Source organism: Staurois parvus, unplaced genomic scaffold (genome assembly GCF_062004578.1).
Source record: "Staurois parvus isolate SC_StPar_1 unplaced genomic scaffold, SC_StPar_1.0 ptg000066l, whole genome shotgun sequence".
Taxonomy (NCBI): Eukaryota; Metazoa; Chordata; class Amphibia; order Anura; family Ranidae; genus Staurois; species Staurois parvus.
Window position 1 is genome coordinate 11,057,668 of NW_028317862.1, and position 14,743 is coordinate 11,072,410.

A 14,743-nucleotide genomic window follows, 5' to 3' on the forward strand; every position below is an offset into this window, starting at 1 on the left:
TCATTTAAGAGCACAGTGTAATTTCTATTTGCTGCCTTGCTCCTCTGCTGTCAGCATGAGTCACTTTTTGTCAAGTTTTCCTGACACCAAGAGAAAAAAGGTGACACGGAGGGAGCTCCCGCAGATTGAGAGATCAGAGCTATTTCTGTGAGCTGTGTGGAGGAGGGTGTGTCTCTTCCCTCCAATCAGCTCTCAGAGCTCTCCAGAGTGTAATTTCAGCTCTCCGCCCCCTTCTTTTCTGAACTCTTAGACAAACCTCAAAATTAAGCAGATTACTGAAGATAAACCGGTACAACCTGTGTGGGAAGATTTGTTTCATCTCTGTGTATCACTTGATGCCAGTCACTTCACTGGGTATATGGAAGGGTTCACAACCACTTTAACCTCTTGGCGCCAGCCGCACGCATATGTGTGGCCTCCCGGCATCCAAGCCTTGACACAGAGCGGCCGCACATTTGCGTGCAATTAGGATAAACATATGTGCACGCTCCCAGCACACATGTCCGGTACTTACGGAAAGGTCCCGATCTCCTCTTGCAATCGGAACCTTTCCCAATTGTGACCGCCGTGACAGCGAATCACGGCGGTCACGTGACCCTAAAACCCCGCCCCGCCTCTCGACTTCTGAAACCCTTAAGGGCCAGGAGGCGCCGGCGCCAAGGGGTTAAGCCAGTGGGTTCTCCTTAAAAACTAAGTCTGAAAATTGACAACGGACAAGATGGTTAAACAATATGAAGTGTTGTTACAAGTGATCCACTCTTCTGTGAAAGAAATCTATGTGGAAATCTCCGACACTGCACTCTCTAGCCTGCACTCATTTTATGGACGTCTCCCACAGTCTGCTTCCGCTTGTATTTTATTGTCTAGCCAAAAACAGACCAGATTTGGGAAATTCCCTCAAAATCTGATGTCGGGTCTGACGATGGCCGTGTATAGTCCTGGCCTTCTCTCCTCCCACTGACTCCATGAGACGGTTCCCAGCCTGCAGTACAGTCCTGGTTACCATAGCAACAAAGGCTGCTGCTGACAGAACAGGAGTAGTCAAACGCTTGACAAACATGTAAGTGAAATGGAGACACATAAAGGCAAAATTCATAACCACTGCCACCTCTTTCTTCTAGGTTCCAATAATTTGAGAACATTTAGATCAAAATGAAACGGCTCGCTAAGGGCCCAGTCACCCAGTGCACTGAGGTAAAGTATGTTGTTGTGAGGTGAGCAATGGACCCCAGTGGTGTGACTAGGCCCATCAGGGCGCATTCACATGGGGGGGCTGCTGGTGAGAACCTGTGATTCTCTCTGCTGTCAAAAAAATACCACCATCGGTGTATGAACGGCTGCGGTCAGCAATGGCGCACCTAGGTTTGTACCCTCTTCAGAGTAGTTACATGTGATTAGGGACTCTAAATGGTCCCCGGACACAGAGTATGTCCAGTAAAGAGTGGAACTGGCTCTGGACACCACTAAGCATCCAGTTTCTAAGTCACCATAGTACTGAGTGTTGCTGCAGCCAGACGTGGAGTTTAGCCGCATCTGAGCGCTGCAGTCCAGCCTGCTCAGGTCTGCTGTTCAAATGACCTTTATTGAGAAGGTGTCAGTAAACTGAAGGAAGTCTTATGAGTAAAATTTCAGCGAATGAGCTAGACTGGTGTAATCAATGATTTTATTTCATTTTATGGGCCACTGTGCATGCAAATATAGAACTAGGTTTGTGTAGAGTAATAATGCTTAACAATGACATCAAACTATCAGATATAAATGTCTGTATACTATATGTATGCATCTGTCTGCAAAATTAAATACTTGAAATAATCTGGGATCATTTGCAGTTTTTGCTTACAGTGAATGTTTTTCATCTGCATACATATCCTTGTCTACCCATTTTAAAAGTTTGCGGAAAATGGCGACAGGAGACAGAAAGGAAACTGAAACGTGGAGCACTACCGTGATCATGAGTAATATTCTAAAGGTATGGTTCACGTCCTCTAAACACTAAGCATCACATCTAATGCTAGTATAAAAATTCACTGTTACTAGGTATTGGGGCCAAATCTCTGTGTATAACCTCAGGGCCATGTCATAACAGTGATACTGACACAGATAGACACTGTGCCATTAAAGTGGGTGTGTCATGGGGTGTGGCTAATTCGATTAAGGGGCATGGTTTGCAATTGGTTTGAATTAATTTTGTAAAAGTGTAACTACCCATAACAACTTGATAAAAAAAATGTGTTCTTTCGCAAGGAGCATACATTCCACATGAATAATTATGCTATCAAAATTAGTGTGCGCTATAAATAGCCTCCAGCACTGCTCCTTTTTCTTGCTGTAAGCGGTCATTTTGCCAAAGCCCAGAGCCCCTGAAGAGCAGTAAATTATAAGGCGGAATTAACCCATCAATTTTAACAGTTTCAAAAAACCATTACATTCCTAGAATGCTGGGATTGCTAACTATCACATTTGTTTGTGCCCTCATCCAAACTGTCAATCCATCATGGTACCATAACTGATCACATATGCAGCACCATGGCAGTTGCAGATCAAACAGAACTAGCTTCCTTGTCTGTAAAGGATTGGAGGATTTAATTCTGCTTTAAGCCCCCGGTCACACTGGGTGCGACTTCCCAAATCCCATGCCAAGTCGCACCCTATTGTCCGTAGTTACAGTGGTCATATCTGTGCAGTTCCGACTGTGTCAGATGTCTTGCAAATCGCAACTCAAATTGGCATGACATCTGACTTCATTGTAAGTCGCTCAATTTCAAAGTCTGGATCGGTGTGACCAGGGTGTAAGGCTGTTAGCAGATCGGCCTCTACAAATTCGGTAGTGCCTAAAAATAGAGGGAAATTGAACATGTGCAGAGCAGGCTGAGACCGTGGGGTTGAATTACTAAAGGTAAATATACTACATAATATTACATAGTTAGTCTGGCTGAAAAAAGACAAAAGTCCATAACCATTAAAAAAAAAAGAAAAAAGTTATAATCCTATACCCACAGTTGATCCAGAGGAAGGCAAAAAAACCCCAGCAAAGCATGATTCAATTTGCTCCTGCAGGCAAAAGAAATTCCTCCCTGATCCCCCGAGAGGCAATCTGATATTCCCTGGATCAACTTTACCTATAAATGTTATATCCAGTTCAGAGGCGTACTGACAACTCATGGGGCCCCGGGCAATAGTGGATCATGGGGCCCCTGTGTCCTTGCCCAAACTCAAAAAAGCCTATGAAAAAGGTACCAGGGGCATCTCATGGGGCCCCCTACTGACCCCGGGCCCTCAGGCGGTGCCCGAGTTCCCAAATGGTCAGTCCGCCCACGATCCAGTTATATTCTGTGTATCTAAGAAAGAATCCAGGCCTTTTTTTAAAGCAATCCACTGAGCTGTTCTGAATCAACTCTTGAGGGAGTCTCACTGGGGGGGGAGGGGGGAGAGGCTCTTGTCCATATACTGTGCAGTTGCTTTAGATCCGAGGGGAAGCTCTGAAATGAGGCGAAGCTCTGATGATTTTCTTTCATCCAATCATGTGCAGGCAAAAATTCTGTTTTTATTATTTTTCTTTCACATTCCCCTCCGATGTAGAGCAACTGCACTTTCACTGTGCACTTGCAGTGCACAGCCTATTTATCTTTAGTAAATAAACCCCCGTGTATTACTGGATTTTAACCCCTTAACGCCGACCATACGCAAATTAGTGGCCCCACTGGACTGGGCTTTTTTCCGTGGGGCCGCTAATTGGCATACCTGTCTTTGTGCTGTGAGCCTGCCACATGGCACACTCCCAGCACACAGACCGGGGGTGTCACTGAGAGCCCCGAATCCTGTTCTAATGTTCGGGACCTGGAACTCCCAATTTCAGTTCAGGTGATCGCTGTTATAGCCACTGATTGGCTGTCACTGTGAATGGAGGAGAGAGATGCATTTTATCATTTTATTATACATTGTATAGCTCTCTGTCCTTTCAGAGAGAAAAAAAGATTGTAAAAATAATACAAAAATAAAATAATAGATAAAAATACCTAGATCAAGGTTAGTGTTTGGGTCAGGGTCATTTTTTTTTTTAAATGAGTATCAGTGTTAGTCGCAGGATAAAAAAAAAAAAAAAAGCAAAATGCACACTATTGTTTCTGAGCTGTACTACGGGTACAAACAACTACTAACACACATATGTAGTATCGCTGTAGTTGTCAGGAGCAGGAGAAATTATTTTAGATTGTTCTTTGGTGGTTGGTTATGGTAGTAGTAAGGTATATACAGCTAAATAAAAAAAAAAAAAAGTTTTTTAATATGTTGGATCAGTTTTCCTTTGATAATCAGGAGATATCCATTACCATTTACCACCAAATGAAAGCCCAATTTGTCCTGAAAAAACAAGGTATAATCCACCTGGATGCACAAAGTGGTTGTGATGATATGTACAGTTTTACTAACACATGTCAAAGTTACAAAATTGTGCTTAGGCTTTAAGATTAGTTTTACCCTTGGGTGTGAAGGGGTTAAACAGTTTAGGTACTTATTTGAAATGTTTTACATAGCTGTACCTGCTATTGGGGCCAGCCTGAAGTGATCATTTTATCAATTAGGTTCCACTTTAAGTTAATCATTTTGTTTTGTTATATTCATTATGTTAAAATTATTTTCAGAATTTGTTTTGTATATTCAAATTTGGTTAGTAAACTTCATTCAAAGTCAATTTGAATTTAAGAAGATATATTTGCCTTAATGTGTTTATTTTTTATGTACTCTGGGCTGGATGGAGGTGGATTCATCAGAATGATGAATGAATACAAAAATTAGTTTTTGTTTTATTGGTTCTGTTATGATTTGGAGATTCTGATTGATCTACCTTTATCCAACACAAACACAATAAGGGCATTTTCACACTGATCAGTTTTTCAGTTTTAAAAAAAAAAAAAAATGGAAGAAAAAGCATGACAAATGCATCCCTTTAAATCCTGTGGAGCTCTTCACACTGGTACTTTGTGTTTTAGGCTGCTTTCATACTGCTCCATTGCAAAAACGCAGCAAAAACATGTGTTTTTTTTGCGATGGTGCGTTGTGATTTTGATGCGTTTGCATCACATTTTTTCCCTGTACATGTGACTGGACAAAGCACTTCCCACAGGTGCATTGTGTTTTTGCCACATTTTCCATTCATTTCAATGAAGAGGTGCAATTTTCTGTTTTTGTTTTTTACTGCACCAAAAATGCAGCAAGTAGGACTTTAAAAAAAATGTAACTGAAACACAACAGACCAGTATGAAGCATTCCATAGGATTTAAAGGGGTGCATTTTTCATGTGTTTTTCGACTACTTTTTTTAACCAAGAAACTGATCAAAAATTGGATCAATATGAAAGGACCTTTAAAAGTCCTGCTTGCTGCTTTGCAGCATCTCAAGGGTAGACCTGCGACATGTCACTGGGGGCTGGCTGCAGAAAGGGGACGTGGCGGTGCAGGACTTAAGTTGGCCATAGATGGATTCAAATTTGGCCTGTTCAGCCAAATTGTGATCCTTGTGTGGCCACTCCCACTTGACAGAAATCAATCTAACCGGCTTGTTGAAAATTTTTTCCCGATCAGCTGACTGCAGCCGCTGCTCATTGTATTCTGACATCGGAGAGTCCCTGTTTTCAGAATACAATAGGGTTGCTTTACTAAAACTGGAGAGTGCAAAATCTGGTGCAGCTGTACATGGTAGCCAATAGGCTTCTAACTTCAGCTTGTTCAATTAAGATTTGACAAAAAAACATGACAGATGATTGGTTTCTATGCAGAGCTGCAACAAATTTTGCACTCTCCAGTTTTAGTAAATCAACTCTTATGTCTCAGTGGGGAGGATTCTTCTATCCACCTCGATTATGTGGATGGAGGAATCCATTTTTTTTGTTTTTTGGGGTTTTTTTTTTTTTTTGGTTCAGCCCACAAGCAGTGTTAGAACACAATAGCCCAACGGGGAAGATCATAGTACTGAAAGGGGGACTAACCCTCCTCCCAGAACACACCGGTCAGTAGCTGAGAGCACTGATCAGAAGCCGATTTTTTTTGTTCAGTTATGCCCAGGAGCAGACTGACAACTCATGGGGCCCCCTGGCAATAGGGGATCATGGGGCCCCTGTGTCCTTGCCCAAACTCAAAAAAAGCCTATGAAAAAGGTACCAGGGGCATCTCATGGGGCCCCCTACTGACCCTGGGCCCTTGGGCAGTGCCTGTGTTTCCAAATGGTCAGTCCGCTCCTGGTCATGCTCCTTCGACAGAAGCCGGACCGGCTGCCGTACAAACACGTTTCTGTTGAACTGGCTGATACTGCCCGATATTCAGCCCGTGTGTACAGGGCTTACATCTGTGGCAGTAGATCACAGCAGTCAAGTGCTGGATTTGCTGGCAGGTAAAGTCCCCCTATATAGCTAGTAAGTGTTTTTTTTCACTACAATAACTAACACATACAAACAAAACAAACAAAAAAGGCCTCATTCACACCAACGTGTTCCAAGAACATGGCCAGAAACCTATGAAAAATGCGGCAAAACGTAGCACCAAAACATTGTTGAAAGTCCTGCATTTTGTTGCGGGACAAAACACACTTGGCTCAGTGCAAAAAAAGGGCTGCCCATGCTGTCATGCAGCAAACAAAGAAACACATTCAGGTGTGAATGCAGCCTAAGGGAAGGAAGGCAATAATAAAAATGGGTGTTCACACCATAGAAACACAGTCCAGATGCATTCCGGATGCGTTTCTGCATTCAAGTTTTTTTTTTTTTGTTTTGTTTTGTTTTTTTTTTTCATGCATTCCGTTTTTTTTTCCCCTTCAGCTTGTGCGTTTTTGTGCTTTTCAGTGTATTTATGGTGTGTTTAACCACATTACAGAACAGTTCAGTTCAGAAAAAATGCAGCATGTTCTACTTTCTTTTTTCAAGAACTGGAACGCACCGGTGTGAACTATGCCATTGGAAACCATATACAGTATCTCACAGAAGTGAGTGCACCCTTCACATTTTTGTATATAATTTATTATATCTTTTCATGTGACAACACTGAAGAAATGACACAATGTAAAGTAGTGAGTGTACAGCTTGTATAACAGTGTAAATTTGCTGTCCCCTCAAAATAACTCAACACACAGCCATTAATGTCTAAACCACTGGCAACAAAAGTGAATACACCCCTAAGTGAAAATGTCCAAATTGGGCCCAAAGTGTCAATATTTTGTGTGGCCACCATTATTTTTCAGCACTGCCTTAACCCTCTTGAGAATGGAGTTCACTAGAGCTTCACAGGTTGCTACTGGACTCCTCTGACGACATCACAGAGCTGGTGGCTGTTGGAGACCTTGCGCTCCTCTACCTTCCATTTGACGATGCCCCACAGATGTTCAATAGGGTTTAGGTCTGGAGACATGCTTGGCCAGTCCTTCACCTTTACCCTCAGCTTCTTTAGCAAGGCAGTGGTCGTCTTGGAGGTGTGTTTGGGGTCGTTATCATGTTGGAATACTGCCCTGCGGCCCAGTCTCCGAAGAGAGCGGATCATGCTCTGTTTCAGTATGTCACAGTATGTATTGGCATTCATGGTTCCCTCAATGAACTGTAGCTCCCCAGTGGCAGCAGCATGAGCCCCAGACCATGACACTCCCACCAACATGCTTGACTGTAGGCAAGACACACTTGTCTTTGTACTCTTCACCTGGTTGCCGCCACACATGCTTGACACCATCTGAACCAAATCAGTTTATCTTGGTTTCATCAGACCACTGGACATGGTTCCAGTAATCCATGTCCTTAGTCTGCTTGTCTTCCGCAAACTGTGTGCTGGCATTCTTATGCATCATCTTTAGAAGAGGCTTCCTTCTGGGACGACTGTCATGTAGACCAGTTTGATGCAGTGTGTCTGAGCACTGACAGGCTGCCCCCCCACCCTTCAACCTCTGCAGCAATGCTGGCAGCACTCATACGTCTATTTCCCAAAGACAACCTCTGGATATGATGCTGAGCACATGCACTCAACTTCTTTGGTCAACCATGGCGAGGACTGTTCTGAGTGGAACCTGTCCTGTTAAACCGCAGTATGATCTTGGCCACCATGCTGCAGCTCAGTTTCAGGGTCTTGGCAATCTTCTTATAGCCTAGGCCATCTTTATGTAAAGCAACAATTCTTTTTTTCAGATCCTCATTGATTTCTTTGCCATGAGGTACCATGTTAAACTTCCAGTGACCAGTATGAGAGAGAGCGAGAACACCAAATTTAACACACCTGCTCTCCATTCACACCTGAGACCTTGTAACACTGAGTCACATGACACCAAGGAGGGAAAATGGCTAATTGGGCCCAATTTGGACATTTTCACTTAGGGGTGTACTCACTTTTGTTGCCAGCGGTTAGACATTAATGGTTGTGTGTTGAGTTATTTTGAGGGGACAGCAAATTTCTACTGTTATACAAGCTGTACACGCACTACTTTACATTGTAGAAAAGTGTCATTTCTTCAGTGTTGTCACATGAAAAGATAGAATAAAATATTTACAAAAATGTGAGGGGTGTACTCACTTCTGTCAGATACTGTAACTTACTATCCATGCATTTTGATGCAGAAAAAAAACGCTCTGAACTGCATGTGATGTGCACCGGCCCTAAAGGTTAATAAAGAGCCAAAATATTGAAGAAAAATGTTTGCACTGTAATTCATGAATGAAAGCCGCAATGACACCTTTCATTCATAAATGAATGCTGAGACCCACACTGTCAAACTGAAAGCTCAATCCTGCAGATTACACAAGGAGAATACAGCTCTCTGCATAATCATCAAAGCTTTGTGACATCCGGGCATTGTACACATGGAGCTTCTGATCTAGGGCAGGCACTTACAGTGGAGTGAAATGCCACTTGTTACATACAGAAAGCCTCAATCTCCCACAAGGGTTTAGTTGCACACATTTGCAAAGCCATACTGCCTTTCCAAGATAAATTAAGGGCAGGTTTGCTTGGAGGGAGCCCACTCCTCAAAGGTGCAGGAACACATTGTACACCCAGCAAGAGCACAATGGTAGCTGAAGGCATCCAATGTGTCCCCACATGTCAGTTTGACAGCTCAGTCCTACACAGTGCAGAGGAATTTGCCTCAGCTGTGTGCCCCATAGCACAGTGCCCAGGGCTTGTGCCTCTTCTGTGTTGGTCATGGTTTAATTTATGTGGGGAAATTTAACTCACACAGATCAGGAACTGATTTATAACAATGAATATTTGCTGAAACACATATTTATGATGCACAACTGTGTATTTTGTAATACTCTGTAATCAGAGCAGCATTTTTTTTTAGCCTGCATACTTAAAATTGTGTTTTACACTTGTCCCGTATAGGGTTCCAGGTAACCCAAAAAAATTCTGTACAAGTTAAATTACAGATATTATTTATACTTCCATGGTGTAATAAGCATATATGGTTCTGCTTACAGGATCATGAAGTAGCAACATCCTTGCAAAGCCAACGGCACAAAGTGCGTTTTTCAGAATCTGTGCAAAGGGGATCTGTCATTTTTCCACTGTCTGGTAAGAGACTGTTTAAGAACTGGGTCTCCAAACAGTGCTTCCCTTTCTCCTCCATCTATGGACCTTTCCCTGCCAGGGTACCACTGTACTGTTACGTACTAAATAGTATCAGAGAAAAGCCTACAATTGTTTAGCTTGCCATTACTTTTTTCAATGAATTCAATCCAGTCTGGGAAAATTTCAATGGCAGCAGGTAAGATTCTGCCTTGGTTACCAATTATTAGTGGGCAACTGGGGCTCATCCCTGGTGCTCCTCTCAGGTCAGGAGCAGATGCCAGCTTAGTGTATTCAAGCATAGGCAGATTCATGCAAACAATGCTTTCAGTTGACAGGAAAGTTCACACTATGGCACACTACCCTTATGTTAATTGTGAAGATGGCTAGTAATAATCAAATTTTAAAGGCAGTGTAGCTAAAACCAACAGGGTTCCAATGCAAAATCCAAACTGGGTCCACTTATGTTAACCACTTGACCTCCAGAGGATTTACCCCCCCTTAATGACCAGGCCTCTTTTTGCTACTCGGCACTGCACTAATTCAACTGATAATTGCGCGGTCATGCAATGCTGCACCCAAACGAAATTTACGTCCTTTTTTTCACACAAATAGAGCTTTCTTTCGGTGTAATTTGATCACCTGTGTGCTTTTTATTTTTCACGCTATAAACAAAAAAAGGCCAAAAATTTTGAAGAAAAACAATATTTTTTACTTTCAGCTATAAAAAATATATAGTAAACTCAAAGTTGGTTATAAATTTAGGCCAAAATGTATTCTGCTACATGTTTTTGGTAAAAAAAATCCCAATAAGTGTATATTGATTGCTTTGTGTGGAAGTTATAGCGTCTACAAACTATGGTATAAATCCTGCAATTTACGCCATTTTTCTGCTATTCAGCGCTGCGCTAGTTTAACGGACAGTTGCGCGGTCATGCAATACGATACATAAATGAAATTTACATCCTTTTTTTCCCCAGAAATTGAGCTTTCTTTTGGTGATATTTGATTGCCTGTGCGGTTTTCATTTTTTGCGCTAAAAAAAAGGCTGAAAATTTTGAGGAAGAAAACAATATTTTGGACTTTTTGCTATAAAACATGTCCAGTAAAAAAAAAATGCAAAAATCAAATTTAGTCATAAATTTCTGCCAAAATGCTTTCTGCAACATGTCTTTTCTAAAAAAAAAAAAAAAACTCAATACGTGTAAATTAATTGGTTTATGTGAAAGTTATAGCGTTTACAAATGGCGGGAAAGATACTGGGATTTTTAGTTTTTTTTTTTATACTAATAATGGCGGCGATCAGCGAATTATAGCGGCGATCAGGGACTTATGGCAGCGACCAGCGACTTATGGCGGGACTGCGGCGGACATTCTGACATTGGGGGGTACTGACTTGGGGTCACTGACATCCCCAAAAACACTAATACAGTGATCAGTGCAAAAAAAAAAAAACACTGACACTGTACTAATGGCAATGGGGAGGAAGGGGTTAACTTTATTTAGCAGGGAAGGGTTATAAGAGTGAGGGGGAGTGTTTTACTAGGGGGCGGGGATGTGTACTGGACGGGACAAGGCTGATCGTGAAAGAGAAACTGTTCTTTCTCGATCAGCTCATCCTCGAGCTGACAGGGAAGTGAGAGACAGCACAGCTACTGCAGCTGTGCTCTCTGTCACTGTTTGCCGCCGATCACCGGGAGATAGCCGGTAAGGACCGGCTGTGACCCAGCGACTCACATCTGCGGCGGTGATCGGCGGGACAGATAGGGCGGCGGCGCGCCTCGCGCGTGCCCCCTATTTGTTTACAAAACACATGTTTTAAAACGTGGTTTTGCCTGCCAGTGCCACCCTGCCGCCGTATATCTACAGTGGCTGGGCGGCAAGTGGTTAATTGTACTTTTTTTTTTTTTTTTTTTTTTATAGATCTGTACCCTAATGATTAATGTTAACCCCTTGGCGCTGGCGCCTCCCGGCCCTTTAAGGGTTTCAGGAGGCGGGGAGGGGTTTTAGGGTCATGTAACCACCGTGAATCGCCGTCACGGCGGTCACATGATCGGGAAAGGTCCCGATCGAAAGAGGGGATCGGGACCTTTCCATGAGTACCAGATGTGTGCTGGGAACCCGCAGGGCGCGCGCTCTCAGCACATATGTTTTTCTTAATTGCACGCAAATGTGCGGCCGCTCGGCGTCAAGGCTGGGAGGCCGCACATTTGCGTGCGGCCAGCGCGAAGAGGTAAAGCTCTTGGGTGCCAGTTTTCATTTATATAAAGTATAGCTTACTTAAAGTGTTTCATTTACTTAAGGGATTTTTTTTTTTCCTATTGTATACACATTGCAAGGACGTTATCACACTTTATCACAGATAACCAACCTTTTCTGTTCTGAAAAGTGAAAGTACTATTCACTCCCCCCCCCCCCCCCTTTTTTTTTTTTCTTCACCTGAAATGAGGGCATGTGCATTTTTGGTGCGTTTTTCCGCATTCCAGTACAGTTTAGTGCAGAAAAATGCAGCATGTTCATTTTTTTTTTTCTGGAACGCACTGAAACTGACTGTACTGGTGTGAACTATGCCATTGGAAACCATATAACTTACTATTCATGCAGAAAACTCTGAACTGGCCCTGAAACATAAGTGAAGCTCCTCTTTAATGTAAGCTTTGCCATCACTTTTATCAATCTTTGTTAAAATATTAAACGCTCAGTGTATTTTAGTTCATGACTGAGCACAATAAAATATACATTCATCTGTAAACTTTTTTAAAATTTTTTACCCCAGCACTTTTAATTTACAACTTTCAGTGCAGCTGGCTCCTGCTCTCTGTGCTGCTTTTCCTGAATTTCTGCTCATCACAAGGAAACCATTAACAGTGGACAGTGCAGTCTGGAGCCAGTCTGTTACCTAGGAGTAGCAGGATAATCACTTCTATCCTAGGCTATGGGGCTGTGTGTTCTTATTGATGCAGTGTGGAAGACACAACTCTAGTCCCTGCATGTACAGGTGACTCCATACGCTGATGCAATGGACGTTATCGGTTATATCGAGTGATGCTGTTTACTATCCTTGGGTAGACTCCACCATTGTAACTGAACATCAAATCAAAGATAGAAAATCAGAATAGCTGCAGATTACGCATTTTGTTACATTAAGTTACAAAATGGCGTCTGTAGAAAAAAAAGTGGAATTTTAAGTATTCCTGCCATAGCCTCAATTAGCAGATAGTAGAACGGGAAAATACAATGATTTTCTGAAGAGTGTAGCTGGAGTGCAAAAATGTAGAAAACCTACTATATGTAATATATTAATTATGCTGCTAGTCAACCACCCACCTACGTTGGTGATGTCATTTGTGACACTGAAGGTGGCTAGCTGAGATGTAACAAAAGATCACTGCTAGGTTTGAGGGTTTGAACGAGTATTTATTTTATAGCATGCTTTGTGGATATATAGTACTGTGCTTTTTCTTTTTATACTTTTACTATGGCTACAAATTTGTGTGTATACATACATACAGTGAAAGAGAGGGAGGGAGTGTGTATTAACATAGTAAGTCACAAATGAAATAAGCCTATTCAGAAAATATATACAATAAATACTGTATTCTGAATAGGCACATGTTCTATGTTTCTCATTTAATCTGTGACTCAATTACTGTAGGTAATGAAGGAGAATGGGGCAAACTCGGTTTACTTGCTATTATGAAATGTTTTTCATTATCTTACATTCTAATGTATTTACGTCAATGTACTTGGCTAAATATAATACTATGTATTCAGGTTTGATTATATTCACAGTGGAAGATTCAATAACTCGTTTTAATATATACAGTTGTGTTCACAATAATAGCAGTCAGACATCACTAACCTGATCAATCACTGTTTTTGGTAGAAATGATATTTCTACATGGCAAATAATTTACTAGCAGGTGTAGTAGAGTAATAGAAATCCAACAGACCCAACAGTCATGACATGCATGCTGCTGATTCTGTGTAATTGAATCACTAATTGAAAGGGGCATGTTCAAAATAATAGCAATGTGGAGTTCTATTAGTGAGGTCATTCATTCTTTGAAAAACAGGTGGCAATTATTGCCCTTATTTAAGGAAGAAAGGCAGCAAATGATGTACATGCTGGTTACAGTGCATTTCTCTCTGAAATTCTGAGGCAAATGGGTCGTTCCAGACATTGTTCAGAAGAACAGCGTACCTTGATTAAAAGGTTGATTGGAGAGGGGAAAACATATAAAGAAGTGCAGAAAATGATAGGCTGCTCAGCTAAAATGATCGCAAATGCTTTAAAATGGCAACCAAAACCTGAAAGACTTGGAAGAAAGCGAAAAACTACCATTTGAATGGATAGAAGAATAGCCAAAATGGCAAGGACTCAGCCAACAATCAGCTCCAGGAAGATCAAAGAAGGTCTAAAGTTACCTGTGAGTACTGTTACAATTAGAAGACGCCTATGTGAAGCCAAGCTATCTACAAGAAGCCCCCGCAAAGTCCCACTGTTGAAAAAAAGACTTGTGCTGAAGAGGTTACAATTTGCCAAAGAGCACAGTGACTGGCCTAAAGAGAAATGGCGCAACATTTTGTGGACTGATGAAAGTAAGATTGTTCTTTTTGGGTCTAGTGGCCGGAGACAGTTTGTCAGACGACCCCCAAACACTGAATTCAAGCCACAGTACACTGTGAAGACAGTGAAGCATGGTTACGCAAGCATCATGATATGGGGATGTTTCTCATACTACGGTGTTGGGCCTATTTATCGCATACCAGGGATCATGGATCAGTTTGAATACATCAGAATACTTGAAGAGGTCATGCTGCCTTATGCTGAAGAGGAAATGCCCTTGAAATGGGTGTTCCAACAAGACACCGACCCCAAACACACCAATAAACGTGCAACATCTTGGTTCCAGGCCAACAAGATTGACGTTATGAAGTGGCCAGCCCAATCCCCGGATCTTAATCCAATAGAAAACTTGTGGGGTGACATCAATAATGCAGTTTCTGAGGCAAAACCAAGAAATAGAGAAGAACTGTGGAATGTAGTCCAATCATCCTGGGCTGGAATACCTGTTCACAGGTTCCAGAAGTTGGTTGACTCCATGCAACACAGATGTACAGCAGTTCTCAGAAACAGTGCTTATACAACCAAATATTAAGTGATTCAAAGGAAAGCAAAATCTTCAAACATTTTTCAGTTTATATAGTGA

General features: G+C 41.9%; 1 protein-coding gene across 1 annotated transcript in view; it reads left to right on the top strand.

The window, feature by feature from the left end:
- Positions 1–1,900: 1,900 nt before the first annotated feature.
- CUNH1orf146 (chromosome unknown C1orf146 homolog) overlaps positions 1,901–14,743 on the top strand; it is a 40,963-nt gene continuing 28,120 nt past the window's right edge. Inside the window, exons 1-2 of the mRNA XM_089668939.1 lie at positions 1,901–1,969; positions 9,443–9,536. Of these exons, the coding sequence (XP_089525065.1) occupies positions 1,901–1,969; positions 9,443–9,536 (163 nt within the window). The remainder of the gene's footprint in view (positions 1,970–9,442; positions 9,537–14,743) is intronic.